Here is a 14,549-nt window from a genome sequence, read left to right as displayed (position 1 = left end):
TTTCGACAAAAAGTTTCACTGATATTCATTTCAAGCATATTGCAACGTTTTTAAATTAATTTCTAAGAGAAAAAACTGCAAAACAATTCGAAAATAATTTTTACAAGTTACTTTTCGAAAAAGTAACAAAAATCCACTAATGAACAAGAAATTTTTGAACAAAAAGAGCTTCTCAGGCTATTTTTGGACGAATATTTTAATAAAACTTTAAAAAAATCAACGAAAATCCCCTAAAAATCGCTGAAAATTCCAAAAATTAAAGTTCATTCTCGACCACACCTCTCGTAAATCAGCACGAGACTCACGCAACGCGACCGCGCCGCACTCAACGGCATTGAGTAATGCGGAGCGGCAGCGTCGCGTCGTCTATTTGTGTGTGTGTGCGATTGTGTGTGGTGCGACGTGGCCGCTCTGTGTGCCTCTCTAGTGAGTGTTTTCCGACGAGAGACAACACATTTTCGAGAGACGAAGAGAGTGGCGACGAGGAAGATAGTGTGGTAAGAGGAGAGTGTGCGCGAGGGAAAGAGAGCAAAGTGTGAGTGTCTGTGAGAAGAGAAGGAGACCCCCCCCCCCCCGCGCTCAACCAGTCGATAGTTGGCCTGAGTGTAGGGCCTTCTGTTGTATTCCACTGCTAACCCCCCCCAAACACACAAAAAGACTCAAAAAGTACTGCTTAAAACACAGTGCTCAGCTCATTTCATTTTTGATTTTTATGCTCGCCGTCATCGGCGGATGAATTCATCGCAAAGTCCGTGGCGATTCAACACGTGCGGCGTCCTCGCCGCTCTTCTTAACCGTAGTTACAACGTGGGAGTACAGAAAGATGGCCACTACTTCGAAGGCGTTTCGAGCCCGGGCGCTCGACTCGAACCGGTCTATGACTGTATACTGGGGCCACGAACTTCCGGACCTATCAGAATGCAGTGTTGGAAACCGGGCGGTGACACAAATGCCGTCTGGCATGGAAAAAGAAGAAGAACAGGTTGGTTTTTGGTGGATTATGGATTACTGCTCCATTTTGAAATTTTTCGAGTTTTAATGTCTTTTTTCGAATTCCTGGTGCTTTTTTCTATCCGAATCATGTTTTAATTCCGTTTTCCGACTACTTTGAAGAATTTTCAAATTTTTGATCCCTGATGACGTCACTATTTTTGTCTTTGCCTTTCTGGATCGCTTTTATAGTTATTTTCATTTTTTATTTCTTTTTTACACTTTTAAACTTAACAATTCTCTTAATTCATCCTATTCTATTTAATTTTAAGTTTTGATTTTTGATTTTTGATTTTTCTCTTTTCTCTTTTAGCCGCCGGTGGGCCTTTATTACAACTCTTAAATCATAAAAAAAATCAGTTTAAGCAGTTATACATAACTCTTATTATGAAAAAATCGTTATTTTTCGACGGAAACTTCATACTTTGAATTTATTTCCAATTTAGATTTTATTTTCTCAAAGTCAGCTCAATTAACTAACTTAAAATGTTTTGTCCTACCCGCAAAATGTTTTTTTTTAATATTTTAATTCTATTTTAATTTTTGGCTTTAAAAAATCATTTTGCTAAGCCTGAGATGAAGGCGAAATCTCGAGAAAAAGCATTTAAAAAGTAATAAATTCCGTTAAAAACGACTTTTTCTATCACAGAAAGTGTTCTCTGAGTGCTAACAACCTTCTTCTGTCCAAATTTTGACACAATTTCCCAATTATGCCGACTTATTACACCTTTTTCCGTCAATCTTCTAGTTTTTCCCACCCTCTTGACCCCTGGTGACGTCATTTGTTTGTTCTTCTTCCAAGACATGCCCTGTGGGGTATTTTTTCTCAAAATTTTTGCAAATTTATTGGATTCTAAATAAAATTCCAGGAGTCTAGCACCAGGAATAATAATGCAAATTTGAAAAAAAAATTAAACAGAAATAATGATTTTAAATGATTATTTAAATTTTAAATTTTAAATTTCCAGGAAAAACACCTGCAAGAAGCGATTGCTGCCCAGCAAGCCAGTACATCGGGTATTCAGCTGAACCATGTCATTCCAACTCCAAAAGTCGACCGAGTCGAAGATCAACGCTATCACTCCACTTATCACAACAAGAATAAAATGCACCGTTCAAAGTATATCAAAGTTCATGGTGAGTTTTTTTAACCAAAATTTCGGCGAAAATAATTTAATTTCCGGTTTTTTGAAATTAATTTCCGCTTGGGTTTTCTTGTATTTATTATTTTTTCAAATTCCTCTCTGAATTCGAAAGAAAATAACTTGATTTTTCAGACTTCCTGGCTAAAACCTTCAAAAATGTTTGTTGATTGGTTCCAAATTTTCGCCTGATTCCGAATTTCGATGTGACAAATTCAAAAAAAAATTCCCTGATTTTATATTCAAGCTTTGTGTTTGTGTGTTCTTTTTGGAGCGCGCTTGCATCGTTTGATTTTCTTCGTCTTTTTTAAAATTTATTTTCGCTTGTTTCATTCATTTTTGTCGAGTTTTTTTCTGCCAAAATGAATGAAACTGGTTTAAAAAATTGAATTCGGCGAAAATAAATTTTGAAAAACGAAACAAATCAAACGATGCAAGCGCGCTCCAATGCGATTTTTTTGGGCGCGGAAATTCGTGATTTCAAGCTTAAATATAAAATCAGGTATATTTTTTCGACTTTTTTCACGTTGAAATTCGGAATCAGAGGAAAATTTTGAGTCAATCAAAAATATTTCCCAGATTTCGGTATCTTTAATGCATCAAAAATGAACTTTCACCCCCATACTCCCAGAAAAATAAGAAAACAAATTGCGAAATATTGTTCCCTGATCAAATTTTTTCTTTTTTTAACTACACTTCTCTGTTTTGAAGTGAGAAAGTACATTTTTCTGCGTTTCTTATCAGTTATCATTTGAAAAGGATCAGAATTTGATGACGATATATTTGTTTAGTTACCTCCCTTTTTTCTGAACAGTTTTTGCGAAAAAAGGAGAAAAACCGGAATTTTCTATGAAAATGTGATTTATTTTCAGCCTGGCAAGCACTCGAACGAGACGAACCCGAGTATGACTACGACACAGAAGATGAAGCATGGCTATCAGATCACACTCACATTGACCCGCGCGTTTTGGAAAAGATATTCGACACAGTGGAGAGCCATTCATCGGAGACACAGATCGCGAGCGAAGATTCGGTGATTAATTTGCATAAATGTAAGTTGACGAAATTTCCATTGAAACCCCCCCCCCCCAAAAATATCGTTTAATTGCAGCACTGGACTCATCAATCGTGTACGAAATATACGAATATTGGCTGTCGAAGCGAACATCGGCTGCGACGACGTCTGGTTGTGTTGGAGTCGGTGGATTAATTCCGAGAGTCAGGACAGAATGTCGGAAGGTAAGAATTTGACTATTTTGAACGAATTTCGTGATGAAACTTCTCTAAAACTTTTAAAGTTTTTTATGGCGGTTCAAAATTTCGGAAAATTTACACTGATTTTAGCTAAAAACTTGAATTTTGGTCATTTGTCCGTGTCACATCTGTCCGAAATCGACTTTTTTTGGAATTATCATCCTTTATTGCACATTTGGCTAGTTTATCTCATTTAATTTCGTTGATTACTAAGGTACATTTAAAGCCAATAGGTAACCAACCAAAAACTATCATAATTTTTCTACACTTTTTAATTTTCCGACACTACTTGAATAACCCCATAAGTGACCAATTTTGATAGTTTTTGGCTGGTTACCGGCTTTAAATGTACCTTATTAATCAACAAAATTAAATGAGATAAACTAGCCAAATGTGCAATAAAGGATGATAATTCCATAAAAAGTCGATTTTGGACAGATGTGACACGGGCAAATGACCAAAATTCAAGTTTTTAGCTAAAATCAGTGTATTTGTTTCGAAGTTTTGAACCGCTATAAAAAAATTTTTGGAATGCTTTTGGCAAGTTTCATTACGAAATTCACTCATTTTCTATACGCAAAAATTAGAATTTTCAATTAAAAATTCATTTTACAGGATGGACAAGGTGTTATCAATCCGTACGTTGCATTCCGTCGACGTGCCGAGAAAATGCAGACTCGAAAGAATCGGAAAAACGATGAAGATTCGTATGAGAAGATTCTCAAGTTGGTACATGACATGTCGAAAGCTCAACAGCTCTTCGATATGACTGCCCGACGAGAAAAGCAGAAGCTCGCGTTGATTGATATGGAATCGGAGATTTTAGCGAAACGAATGGAGATGTCAGATTTTGGTGGTTCTCCGAGTTCGTTCAATGAGATCACCGAAAAGATTCGAGCAGCAGCAACGTTGGAAGTCGTGAAACCACCACTGGCAGAAATCAACGGATCAGATGAAGTGAAGAAGAGGAAGAAGCCGAGACGAAAGATTGCTGATAAGGATTTAATATCGAAAGCCTGGCTTAAAAAGAATGCAGAAAGTTGGAATCGGCCGCCGTCGCTCTTTGGACAACACAGTGGAAATGTTCCGACGGTTACAACGAAGCCAGTTCGAGAGTCGTTGGCGAATGGGCGATTTGCGTTCAAGCGGAGGAGAGGATGTGTTTATCGCGCGGCTCTCACCGTTTACAATGTGCCTACAGCGCCTGCTACAGTACCTCCAGTACAGACTCAAGCAGCAGTGGCTTCATCATCATCGTCAAAATCAACGGATATGGTGCCGTCGAACATGAAGTTCTTTGAAACTTTTGTTCGGGATTCACAGGATTCAGTTTCTCGATCTCTTGGCTTTGTACGCCGACGAATGGGACGAGGTGGGCGAGTTGTATTCGATCGGATGCCTCGCAATCGAGACGACAACGACGAACGCACTTCGACAGATCCATGGGCCGAGTATTGTGTCGCGGATAGTTCAAGGTGAGATTTTTGAATAAGAATCTTAATTTCACGAGATTTTGGTTTTTTTCGCTGCTTTTTCTGTAATTTTGTGGTATTTTTTCTCGTATTTTCAATTAAAAAACGGGTTTTAAATAATTTTAACCTGAAATTTCGCTAAAAACCAAGAAATTTCATTAAAAAATGCAACAAAAAAAAAGACTGGAGGCACCACCGAATGGAGAACAGGAGAACCCAAAACCACGCCCATTTTTCCGTGCCGGGCGGCGAAAATTTTTGCAGAATTTGCTGCAATTTTTCGTTTTACAAACGAAACAACGAAGCTCTGAATGTGTTATTTCGGAGCTTCGTTGTTTCGTTTGTAAAACGAAAAATTGCAGCAATTTCTGCAAAAATTTGCGCGCGGCACGGAAAAATGGGCGTAGTTTTAGGTTCTCCTGTTCTCCTTTCGGTGGTGCCTCCAGTCTTTTTCGCATTCTTAATGAAATTTCTTTGTTTTTTAGCGAAATTTCAGGTTAAAATTATTTAAAACCCGTTTTTTTTTCAATTGGAAATGCGAGGAAAAACCACAAAATCACAGAGAAAGCTTTTGGATTTTTTCGCAGCTTTTTCTGTGATTTTGTGGTTTTTCCTCGCATTTTCAATTGAAAAAAAAACGGGTTTTAAATAATTTTCACCTGAAATTTCGCTAAAAACGAGGAAATTTCATTACAAATGCAAAAAAGACTGGAGGCACCACCGAAACCGAATGCAGCTCAGAACAGGATTTACCAAAACAGGATGCAGTAGGCGGAGCCAATTCGCAACCACCGCATGCTTATTTCGCATGCCTCGCACGTTTTTTTTTTCTCTTGAAACAATGCAACAATATCAAGGAAAAAACGTGCGAGACTTGCGAAATAAGCATGCGGTGGTTGCGAATTGGCTCCGCCCACTGCATTCTGTTTTGGTAAATTCTGTTCTGAGCTGCATTCTGTTTTGTTGGGGCTTCCAGTCTTTTTTGTGCATTTTTAATGGAATTTCTTCGTTTTTAGCGAAATTTCAGGTTAAAATTATTTAAAACCCGTTTTTTTTTCAATTGGAAATGCGAGGAAAAACCACAAAATCACAGAGATAGCGAGGCCCCACGAAAAGGGGAGCAGAACAAAAAAGGGGGGGGGGGGGCTGGCACTGTGCCAAACGCACAAAACGCTTTTTATTCTTATTCAACGCACGACTTTGTTATAACCACACTCCGTTATTACGCATCGCGCGCTGTTTAGCGTGAAAATACAAAAAAACGTCGTGCGTTGAATGAGAATAAAAAAGCGTTTTGTGCGTTTGGCACAGTGCCAGCTCTCCTTTTCGCAGATCCCCTTTTCGTGGGGCCTCAGAGAAAGCTGCCATAAACTTTTTTCTTCGCGCTAAGACCAATACCAATAAATCCTTGCGCCTTTAATATGCAAACTATATTTTTCTTCCAGAACCTTCCGTGCTCGAAACAGTTCGCTTGGTACCGAAGAAGAAACCGATGATCTAAGCCCGAAATCTCTGTATTTCGCTCGCAGTAATCGGTTCGCATTCAACGATGATGAAACTGAACGGGAATGGACTTCAAGATGCCAACAATCATCGTGGAGAGATACAGAGGTGGATGATGAGCTGAAAAAGCGGGAAACAACGTCTGAAAGTGAGATTTTGAACGATTTACCTGGGAAAATAGATTATTTTGGGCCTATTTTAATTATTTAATTGCAGAATTTACCGAAACCACGACGAATGGAAGTACCAAAACACACACAGAATCGGATGATAGTGAAGTTGAACGGATGGAGGTTGATGATCAAGTTGATGAAGCTCAAATAACTGTATCATCATCAAAAGACGATGGAATGAATGGAAATGATAAGAACGAGGATGAAGAAGATGATGATGATGATATGGATGTAGATGAACATCAGACTGTCGTGGGTGTGCATCAGCACCAGCAGCAGCAGCATCACCAGCAAAAAGTTCGGCATCAAATGAATGGTGGTGGTGGTGGTGGTGGAGTGGTAAAACTGAAACCGCCGCTGCAAGAACTTTCGCCGCCGCTTTCGGGAAACGGAAGAGCGGACAGAGCGGAACCGACGCCGGTTCCGGCAAAGGTAGTGAGGCTTTTTTTTTAAATACTCGAAAAAGAAGGAAAAAATCCCACTTTTAAAAATACGATTCTTAAAAATGCGAATTCCCTCCAAAATGAGAACTCTGATTGGCCAGGGAGCTCTCATTTTGAATGGAAATTAGTCAAAATTGAAAAATCCCGTTTTTTTTTTAAGTTGGATTTTTCATTTTCTCGCGATTTTTTCCGCGTTTCTGTGTCATTCCTGAATTTAACATTTAATAAATTAAAAATGTCTGGAATATTGACAAATTATGCTTCAAATTTTTTGCGCGGGAGTTCAAAAATAATTTGGCCCTTTTTATTTTTTATTTTGCAAAAATATATAAAAAATCATTTTAAAAAATTTAGAAACATTTTTTAATTTTTTTAACAGTTATATTCGCTATATTGGGACGGTATTCTGTCATTAAACTTGGTGTTGTCGAATTTTTTTTATTGCTTTATAAGACTCAAAATTGTCTGAAAACACCGAATTTTATAATGAAACTTCTTGGAAACTTCTCAAAAAAAAGTTATGACGGCTCAAAAAATGACCTAAAATTTGTTAAAATTTGAAATTTGACTTGTCGCAACGGCTGGAAACAATTTTTTTTTTTGAAATCACCGTCAAATTTTGAGTATAAAATTTAATTATTTTGCGTTTTCAACTCGATTTTTGGTATTTTCAAGTCGATGGACGGCAAGATTTGGTTAAAAAATTAAAAGCCGTCCATTTTCTCGCCGTCCATTGACTTTAAACTACCTAAATCGAGTTGAAAACGCAAGATAATTGACATTTATACCCAAAATTTGACTGTGGTTTTAAAAAAGTTAGTTTCCAGCCGCTGCGACAAGTCAAATTTCCAATTTTAACTATTTTAGGCCATTTTTTGAGCCATCATAACTTTTTTTTGAGAAGTTTTTAAGAAGTTTCATCATGAAATTCGGTGTTTTCAGACAATTTTGAGTCTAATAAAGTAATTTTAAAAAATTCGACAGACACCACCTTTATAGCAATTTTGAATTTTTTTTTAAACTTGTCTTGAAAAATCTTGAAAAAAGTCGAATAAATTCCCATTTTCCTATTTTCTTTTTTGCAGATGTGCGGAACGGTGTCGGACTCAGATGATTGGAGAGAGCCGAGTGGATCACCATCAGAATCGAATTCATCAACCGAATGGGGTGGCTATACGCCACAAGAACAGCATGCAGTTGTTGTTGCCAACGCGGTAGCTGTCGCTTTCAAGGAAAAATTGATGAATGGCGTGGATGATGATGATGATCAACAACCATCGCCGGCTAGAGGAGCACGAGATCATTCCATCAAAGAGTTCGTTAGTTTTTCTTTGCTTTTTTTTTTTTTGATTTTTGAGAGCAAATTTGAAAAGTTTTACACGGTTTTTGAAAAACTGTTGAAATTAAAATTTGTTGAGAATTTGATTTCGAGCAAGTTTTATTTTTAAAAAATTGAATTTTTCAGAAAATTCTGAGTTTTCTTTTTAAAAAATTGAAATTTTCAGAAAATTCTGAGTAGCAAGAATCTTTAAGATCCTTAATTTCTATGCAAGAATACGTAGGAGTTTTACTTTGCTCAGGAAATTTTATTTTTTGTCAGAGGAGTATATCCGAAAAAGAACAAAAAAAATGCACATTTCTCAAAACGCGTATTTTTTTTTCAGTTCGATGTCAACGGTAACACTGCTGGAACGGAAAAAGTTCATGATGCCGTCGACAATCGGTCTATAATTTGAACTCTCTGCTGCTGCTTCTGCTACTGCTGCTACTGCTGCTCATCGCCAATTTTCAATCCTCCTGAGATTTTTTGATGGTCATTCATTGTTTTGTGCATATCTCTCTCTCTCTCTCTCTCTCCCATGATTCTCAAATATTTCAATGTATTTACACCCCCACTCTGTCCGCTGCCTAATCCCCGACCGAATAATCAGATTCGCTGGAAAAATCTGCGATTCTTTAATATTGCAACCACCCACCCAATAATATGTGTCTCATCATCTCGGTACTCTCACTTGAGCCGTGTTTTCTGTAGTATTTTATTCTCTAAAAAAAAATCATTTTTAATATAATATACGTACACATTTATATCTGTAATATATATTTTTAAAAATGATTCCCCCCTCCCCTCCATTCGTTGTTTTTTTTCTGTGGGTTTCAAGCTTTTGAGCTGTGAAAAATCTCATCCCATCATCATTTTCTATTGTTTTTTTTCACAGTTGAAATATCCTATTTTATCTTTTTCCTTTTTTTTTCATTTTTTTTTTTTCATCGTGCGGGATTCATTTTTCGTCCCGCGAAACGCCCGCCGCCGCCCAATCCCACTCTCTCTCTCAGTCTCTTCTTAATGATCTTCGAAACTATTTTTATTTCCCTCATTAACAATTACGAGGTCGTCTTTTTTTTTCCCCACCCCCCACTGTTTGGTGTAATTTTTGTGTTCGGGGAGGTTTTTTGTGTGTGGATTTTTGGATTTTTTGGATTTTTTCAACAAAAAATTCCCCCGAAATCAAAATTTTTTCCCATTTTCCCCTCAATATTAGTACTGTTGTATAAATAAACTTGCTCTCTCTCTCTCTCTCGAAATCTCCTACTATTATTTTTTTAAAAGATTTTTCCAACAAAAATTCAAAAAACCACACAAACGACCTCTCTGCACGCGGTAATCCTCTCTCTTTTTGTCCCCCATTTTCTCTGTTTCTCTTTTTTTCTATCCCCTATACCTGTGATTGGAATATCCCATTTTTCCAGCAACAAACCAGCAAAAACAAAAAAAAAAAACTTGAAGAATTTCAAAAAAAAAATGACAAAAAAATCATAAAAATCAAAAGAACCTACATTTTTGTTGCATTTTATAGACACACACACGCACACACACAAGCAAACAGACATAAAAATTCAAATTTTTCGAAAAATTAAAAAAAAAAAAAAATTTCCCTCCCAAGGCCACCTGGGCGCCAAAAAGATAGTGGGTGGCCATGAAAAGTGCAATACTTTTTTGAAATAAAAAATAGTGTGAATATCGGAGAGACGCAGAGAAGAAAGGTCGAAAAAGTGAAAAAAGAAGAATTCTTTGTTCCCTTTCGTTTTTCCAATCCAATTGAATAGGACTTTGAGATTACTGTAGTCCAAAACTAAGGTCCCCGGGGGTCTCGACACGAAAATTGTTTTTGTTAAATGCGGAAAAAGGTATGCGCCTTTAAGGAGTACTGTAGTTTCAAAAAATTTGGTTTTTTCTCCAAAAACAGTTTTAAAAAAATCGAATTTTTTTCTTTCTCCAGTCTAAAAATGTGTTTTTAAAGGTGCACAATATTTTTCAGATGGGTATCGGCGCGCAAAAAAAGTTAATGGTAATAGTTTCTTCAAAATTATATGCGGTTTTCAGAGAAATTTTGAGTTTTTCTTTTAATTATATCAAATATTTGGACGAAAATTTAAAGGATTAATGCACAGATCCATTTTTTCTTCCTTTTTTTACTAGAAAAACTATGTAAAATTTTTTTTTTAAATCGCAATTTTCTCCAGGTATACGGTAAGCAAGTCCGCAAACACCGAAGCATTGCTGCACGCGTCGCACGACCGCGACGCGTCTCCCCCCTCTTTCGTCACGCGCTCATCGATTTTCGAAGTGAACACACAACCAGTTTCGTCAATTTTCTGCGCTATTTCTTCATTTTTAATGGAGATTTACGATTATCCAATGTCGTACGCTGATTTAACTCCTGTGACAAGCTGCTCATCATCGTCAAATTCTGAAGCGGACGCTAACAACTTTTCAACGGTTATCCTTTATTAAAAAATGTCAAATTTCTTTAAAAATGGCTTTTTTTTCGATCAAATCTTGTGTTTTTTCGGCAAACACTATTCGAAGCCATTGGGTGTGTCAGTGACAATGTTTATCCTCGAACAAAAATGTAATTAAACCAATTAAACCAACCAAAAAAACTAAACTCAAACTTGGGAAAATTAAACCTACTCAGATGCTTTATGCTGAGGTCTTCTCACTACCGCCGACCAATTTTACTTATTTTTTTATTTTCAGAAGAACAAAAATGTCAATGAATTCCAAAAACTCATTGAAGAATTGGAATTTGAGCCGGAAGACCGAAGAGTTCCCGAGGTAGCTGAAGAAGTTGAATCCGAAGACGAGGAAGAGGAAGATGTCCAAATCAAGTATCCTTACGAACGGAAAGACGCTTATCAAGACCTCCAAGAAAGGATCGAGCGCAGGCTAAACGATTCTGGAGATGAGAAGCTTGAGCAGAAGGCGAAGGTAAGATTATTTTTTTTTAATTTGCAACTGAAACTTTTTATTCCAGGAACTTCAATCGCTTATCCGAATGAGCCAATCACAATGGAAAGTCGAGCAAAAGCAACAGCTGGAAGATTCTCTGTTGAAGCCACACACTGCTGGATCGATTTTCACTTGCGTTATGTGCTCGAAAGCATTCCCGAACGCTGAAGCTCTCCAGATTCACACTGATCAAGTGCATGATTTGTCTAGATTAAAGCATCGTTGTAAGCTGTGCGGAAAAGCTTATAAGCGCAAGAAGAACCTTGATGCTCATATGGCCCTCCATCTCAAGGAAATCCAATGCGACAACTGCTCACTGGTCTTTCAATCTGAAAAATCGTTGCAAAGTCACATAATCCGGCATCATCAAGAGGATGCGGATGAACTTGAAGTATGGAAGGCGCCGTGCTCGATTTGCAAGGAGCTATTCCCATCAACATCTGTCAAAACTCACGAATGGTACTGCAAGAATAGGGAGAAAATTATTGAAAAACAGCGAGTATCGAAGATTCTGAAAGTACAAAGTTTGCCGTCAAGCCCAGCTCTTTCCACCGTCAGTTATGCATCATTCTCAAGCTGTCAGCCTGGGCCAATCACAAGCCCAGTCTCCTATAGGGATAAATCGTGTCAAGTGTGTGGAGAGAGCTTCGCGAGCCGACAATCAATGCTCCGGCATGTTGGTAGAAAACATCCAGATGCCAAGAACGATCCAAATGTCACGGCTGTGAGATACATTAGCGCTGAATCGGTAAGGATAAGAATTTAAAGGTGGACTACGCTCAGTGGGGAAATTGCTTTAAAACACGACTATGGTACCACAATGACCGAATATCATGATAAAAAATTCTAGATTTTATATTATTTTTTGAAAATTGAAAAAATCTCGAATTGCATCAAATTCCCATTTAAACCTCCCGCCAAGTGATTTTATCGATGGAGCGCGCTTGCTCGTTTTTATTTTAATTTATTGTTATTTTTTCTTATTTTTCGCCGATTTTTCATGTTTTCAGTGTAATTTTATGAGAAATTTGAAGAAAAAGTCAAAATAATGCAAATTCTCGATTAAAAATCAACTTTGCAAGCGTAAAAACGAAGAAGTACCACTTTTAAACGATTTGGAGCCAGTAGTATTTGATTTCACAGATTTACGCTTGTAAAGTTGATTTTTAATCGAGAATTTGCATTATTTTGGCTTTTTCTTCAAATTTCTCATAAAAATACACTGAAAACATGAAAAATCGGCGAAAAATAAGAAAAAATAACAATAAATTAAAATAAAAACGAGCAAGCGCGCTCCATCGATAAAATCACTTGGCGGGAAGTTTAAATGGGAAATTGATGCAATTCGAGATTTTTTTTCAATTTTCAAAAAATCATATAAAATTTTTAATTTTTTTTTTGAATTTTTTTTATCATGATATTCGGTCATTGTGACCCCATAGGCATGTTTTAAAGCAATTTCCCCACTGTCGCTACTCCACCTTTAATGAATGAAAATTTAAAATTAATGAATTAAAATTTAAAATTTTCAGCCCAAGCATCCATATGCTTGCATTGAATGCGGAAAACGATTCACAACGGTCACCGCTTTGTCAACACACAAGGCTCGTGTTCATTCACAATCCAATCGCTTTGAATGCACAATTTGCCACAAATCCTATCCGGTTCCATCAGAATTGAGGAAGCACATCAAAAGAGTTCATGAGAAGGATGCGCCCAAATCTCGATCAGCATTGGAAGAATTACCGGAAATGGACGATATTTTCTAAATTTCTCTAGATTCAAATGTTCAAGATTTTGCTGTAATTTTCCCACCTCCCCCCCCCCCTTTATTTTCAAAATACCGGTCCGAACGGGTTCCAACCGAGTTTACTAGATATTCATGTAGAGATTTCAACACAATAAATGAATTAAAATGCGTGAAGCCTATTCCTCTGCAAATTAATTCCAGCCAGCGGATTTCAAGCTTGATGACATTGAAAAATATTGGGTAGTTGTCTCACCGAGAACAGGCCTAGTTTTACGAACAGGCTTAATATTAGGATTAGGCTTTGGCTTAGAATTAGGCTTAGGCTTGATTTCAGGCTTTGACTAAAGCTTAGGTTTGGGCTTAGGCTTGTGCTTTGGCTTAGGCTTTGGTTTTGGCTTTTTTTTTTTTTTGGCTTAGCTAACGCTCCCCCACTGACGCTATGTAGAGATTTTTCATATATTTTATTAAAATCAGGGCTTCGCCCCGATTTTAATAAAATATATGAAACCCTCTTAAAAAGTTACAAGAAGGTTTTTCCTTGCGCTTGGAGCGCAAAAGAAAAGAAAAAGAGCTATTTAGACTTAGGGTGCCCAACTGGAATAAAATATAGGAAATCCTTATGACACACCGGCGGTATGGCGCGGCTTAAGCCTAAATAGCCACTTTTATCAAAATACATTTGAGCGAGGCGGCTGTAAACTATTCGTTCTTTAGCAAAAATTAAAAAAAAAACTTTATTTAAATTTAAAAATAAATATCATATGTTATCACACCTTAGAATATCACGCCTTAATTTAGTAATCATTTTTACTTCATAAATGTGAGAGAAAGAAAAATGGATTAATCATCGGAATTAAATATCATCAGAGTGATTATATTCATCAAAGGTCCCACTCTACTGGAGGGTTAATTTGGTTGATATAAAATTCCTATCTCATGTAAAGAAAGGTTCGAATTCTGTACCTATGACACACTTAAGCCTAAAGGCCCGAAAAACATACTAGGATGCCCAACTGGAATAAAATATTGGAAATCCTTATGACACACCGGCGGTATGGCGCGGCTTAAGCCTAAATAGCCACTTTTATCAAAATACATTTGAGCTCGTCTTGCGTTTTACTTTGACTTCTCAGGCAACTCAAAAGTAATCTGTGGATATTTTTCAGTAATCTAAATGAAGATTATTTCTAAGAAACTTGAAAATTTTGTAATATTTGAAGGGATGCGAGCAATCTCTACATATTTGCGATCAACCTTTGGAGATTTTTTTTCTTAGTGAAGTTATTGAATGCCAATATTCAAATTCCCATCTCATGGGAAGAAAAGTTCAAATTCTGTACCTGCGTATATTTTTTTATAACTCCGTTTTTCCCACAAGAAAGGCCTTCTTCCCATAAGATAGGAATTCAAATATCGACAGCATTCATAGGTACAGAATTCGAACCTTTCTTTACATGAAATAGGAATTTTATATCAACCAAATTAATCCTCCAATAAAGTGAGACATTTGATGAATATAATCACTCTGATG

At 36.9% G+C, this 14,549-nt stretch overlaps 2 protein-coding genes and 1 non-coding gene across 4 annotated transcripts; all 3 read left to right on the top strand.

The window, feature by feature from the left end:
* Positions 1 to 585: 585 nt before the first annotated feature.
* On the top strand, positions 586 to 637 carry Y111B2A.34. The gene has a single exon (NR_101865.1). It is a non-coding gene; the product is annotated as an Unclassified non-coding RNA Y111B2A.34 (non-coding RNA).
* Positions 638 to 714: 77 nt separating this feature from the next.
* epc-1 (Enhancer of polycomb-like protein) lies at positions 715 to 9,552 on the top strand. The gene is made up of 9 exons (NM_001383013.2): positions 715 to 982; positions 1,959 to 2,127; positions 3,005 to 3,184; positions 3,244 to 3,371; positions 4,002 to 4,861; positions 6,304 to 6,509; positions 6,578 to 6,966; positions 8,063 to 8,292; positions 8,642 to 9,552. Exons 1-9 carry the CDS (start codon positions 824 to 826, stop codon positions 8,706 to 8,708), a joined length of 2,388 nt encoding a protein of 795 aa, NP_001370109.1. The 5' UTR covers positions 715 to 823; the 3' UTR covers positions 8,709 to 9,552.
* Positions 9,453 to 13,188, top strand: gldi-8 (C2H2-type domain-containing protein). 2 transcript variants are annotated; one of them, NM_067239.4, is made up of 4 exons: positions 10,498 to 10,755; positions 11,017 to 11,247; positions 11,294 to 12,016; positions 12,801 to 13,188. In NM_067239.4, exons 1-4 carry the CDS (start codon positions 10,654 to 10,656, stop codon positions 13,035 to 13,037), a joined length of 1,293 nt encoding a protein of 430 aa, NP_499640.1. In that variant the 5' UTR covers positions 10,498 to 10,653; the 3' UTR covers positions 13,038 to 13,188. The 2 variants fall into 2 exon arrangements, with proteins under 2 accessions (NP_001379274.1, NP_499640.1); NM_001392218.1 differs by having other exon boundaries at positions 9,453 to 11,247.
* The last annotated feature ends 1,361 nt before the right edge of the window (positions 13,189 to 14,549 follow it).

Source organism: Caenorhabditis elegans, chromosome III (assembly GCF_000002985.6).
Source record: "Caenorhabditis elegans chromosome III".
NCBI classification, from domain to species: Eukaryota; Metazoa; Nematoda; class Chromadorea; order Rhabditida; family Rhabditidae; genus Caenorhabditis; species Caenorhabditis elegans.
The sequence above is the reverse complement of the archived record's forward strand: the minus strand, read 5'-3'. Positions and strand labels throughout refer to the sequence as shown.